Source organism: Lolium rigidum, chromosome 6 (genome assembly GCF_022539505.1).
Source record: "Lolium rigidum isolate FL_2022 chromosome 6, APGP_CSIRO_Lrig_0.1, whole genome shotgun sequence".
NCBI classification, from domain to species: Eukaryota; Viridiplantae; Streptophyta; class Magnoliopsida; order Poales; family Poaceae; genus Lolium; species Lolium rigidum.
Genome location: NC_061513.1, coordinates 22072952 through 22075106, shown reverse-complemented (window position 1 = coordinate 22075106; position 2155 = coordinate 22072952). Strand labels below are relative to the sequence as shown.

At 59.6% G+C, this 2155-nt stretch overlaps 1 protein-coding gene across 1 annotated transcript; it reads left to right on the top strand.

Annotated features, from left to right (window-relative positions):
- Positions 1-439: 439 nt before the first annotated feature.
- On the top strand, positions 440-1858 carry LOC124662285 (UDP-glycosyltransferase 88F3-like). Its single transcript, XM_047200140.1, has one exon. The coding sequence runs from the start codon at positions 440-442 to the stop codon at positions 1856-1858; it is 1419 nt and encodes a 472-aa protein (XP_047056096.1).
- Positions 1859-2155: the final 297 nt, after the last annotated feature.

The following is a 2155-nucleotide window of genomic DNA, read 5'->3' as shown; positions in this document are numbered from 1 at the left end:
GGTGAGCAGGTTGAAGCCAAGGTGGGCAGTGGGGCTGGTAATGGAGTCCGAGGAAGGGAAGAAGCTGAGAAACAGGGCGGCCATGGACGCCCCCAAGGAAGGTGGGTTTTCTGACGTGGCATTTTACGCATTCTTGAACTATTTGGATATGCGCAAAGTTCGAGAAACGCCGAATCAGGCCATCAGATAACCAATAATTTAGGTTATCTGGAATTCAAACGTGTGGTGCTTGTGCTTACGCGCACCTTGTACAGTTGTTTCTGCAGATTGGTTTTAGCTTCTGCAAAGATTTGTCCTTGAGCCCAGGCATTGTGTATTTTTTGCTGGCAGATGTCATTGGATGGGAATCCTATGAGATGTTTGAGGCCGCTTGCCATTTTTCTTTGAAATCGCACTTTACTGGTCGTTCAGACTTCATCACAGACCAGAGAAGCAAAATATGGAGGGAACCATCGTGCTCTACACATGGATGGTCAGGGGCCACCTCCACCCCATGACGCAGCTCGCCCACCGCCTCGCCGGGCTCAGCGTCGCCGTCACCGTCGCCGTCGCTGACGTCCCGTCCACACTCGACTCCCCTGACACCATCGCTCGTCTCGCCGCCTCCTACCCTTCCGTCTCCTTCCACCTTCTCCCGGCGCCGGCGGGAGCGACCCGTTCAGCCGACCCCGACGCCGACCCTTTCATCGCCCTCATCGCCGACCTCCGCGCCACCAACCCCGCCCTGCTCACCTTCCTCAGGTCCATCGCGTCCGTTACGGCTCTCGTGGCCGACTTCTTCTGCCCGTACGGGTTCGACGCCGCCGCGGAGCTCGGCGTCCCGGCCTACCTCTTCTGTGCCTCCGGCGCGTCGGTCCTCGCGGCCTGCCTGCACATCCCCACGATGATGCGCTCCGCCTCTGCCTCCTTCGGGGACATGGGGCACGACTTGCTGCACTTGCCCGGAGTTCACCCGATCCCGGCGTCCCACTTGCCAGAAGCGCTCCTCGATCCCAACGGCAGCCAGTACGAGGCGTTTCTCTGCCTCCTTGAGCAGCTGCCGAGAGCCAATGGCTTCCTGTCGAACACCTTCGAGTGGCTGGAGCCCCGCGCCGTGAAGGCGATCAGGGACGGCACTGCCTGTGGCTGTGTCCGCCCCGGCGTGCCAGCACCGGCATTGTTCTGCGTCGGTCCGTTGGTAGGCGAGGAGAGGGGACGCGACGCGGAGAAGCATGAGTGCCTGAGGTGGCTAGACAGCCAGCCTGCGCGGAGCGTGGTGTTCCTGTGCTTCGGGAGCGCGAGCTCGGTGCCGGCAGAGCAGCTTCAACAGATCGCCGTGGGACTGGAGAATAGCGGGCACTCGTTTCTCTGGGCCGTGCGCGCGCCCGTCGCGCCGGACGCCGACTGCACGAAGCGGTTCGAGGGGCGTGGCGAGGCGGAGGCGCTGCTGCCGGACGGGTTCTTGGACAGGACGAGGGAGCGCGGCATGGTGGTCTCATCCTGGGCGCCGCAGGTGGAGGTGCTCCGGCACCCGGCGACCGGCGCGTTCGTGACGCACTGCGGCTGGAACTCGGCGCTGGAGGCCGTCGCGGCCGGCGTGCCGATGGTCTGCTGGCCGATGTACGCGGAGCAGAGGATGAACAAGGTGTTCATCGTGGAGGAGATGAGGCTTGGGGTGGCCATGGACGGCTACGACGAGGGGACGGTGACTGCCGACGAGGTGGAGGCGAAGGTGAGGCTGGTCATGGAGTCGGAGCAAGGGAAGGAGATCAGGGAGAGGGTGGCGACGTCGCAAGAGATGGCAGAACATGCGCTGGAGATCGGTGGAACGTCGACGGCAGTACTCCTCGACTTCCTGTATAATCTGCGTTCGCGTTGATTCTAACCCTTTTGCTAGTTCTAGCTAGCACTAGATCGATTTGTCATGATTCCGTTGTTGGGTTTCTACTTTCTTTCCATTTCAACAGCACGCCATCAAACGGTTTTGATGGTGGGCCCTAGGGCATGTATAATGCTAAGCGTTTACACAGATGATTAAGTGAAAAAGAATAAAGATTAATAAATCAATTTATCAGCCCTATTTGAACGCTGAGCGTTTAATCAGGCTCCGGCCATCACCGTGATCTCCATCGATGTCCCCATCGCTCTTCATAGTTTGTGTATTTGTAAGATTGAA

Bases quoted from the DNA above. Each gene is read 5' to 3' on its own strand.
- LOC124662285 (XM_047200140.1), top strand. From the start codon at position 440: ATGGAGGGAACCATCGTGCTCTACACATGGATGGTCAGGGGCCACCTC.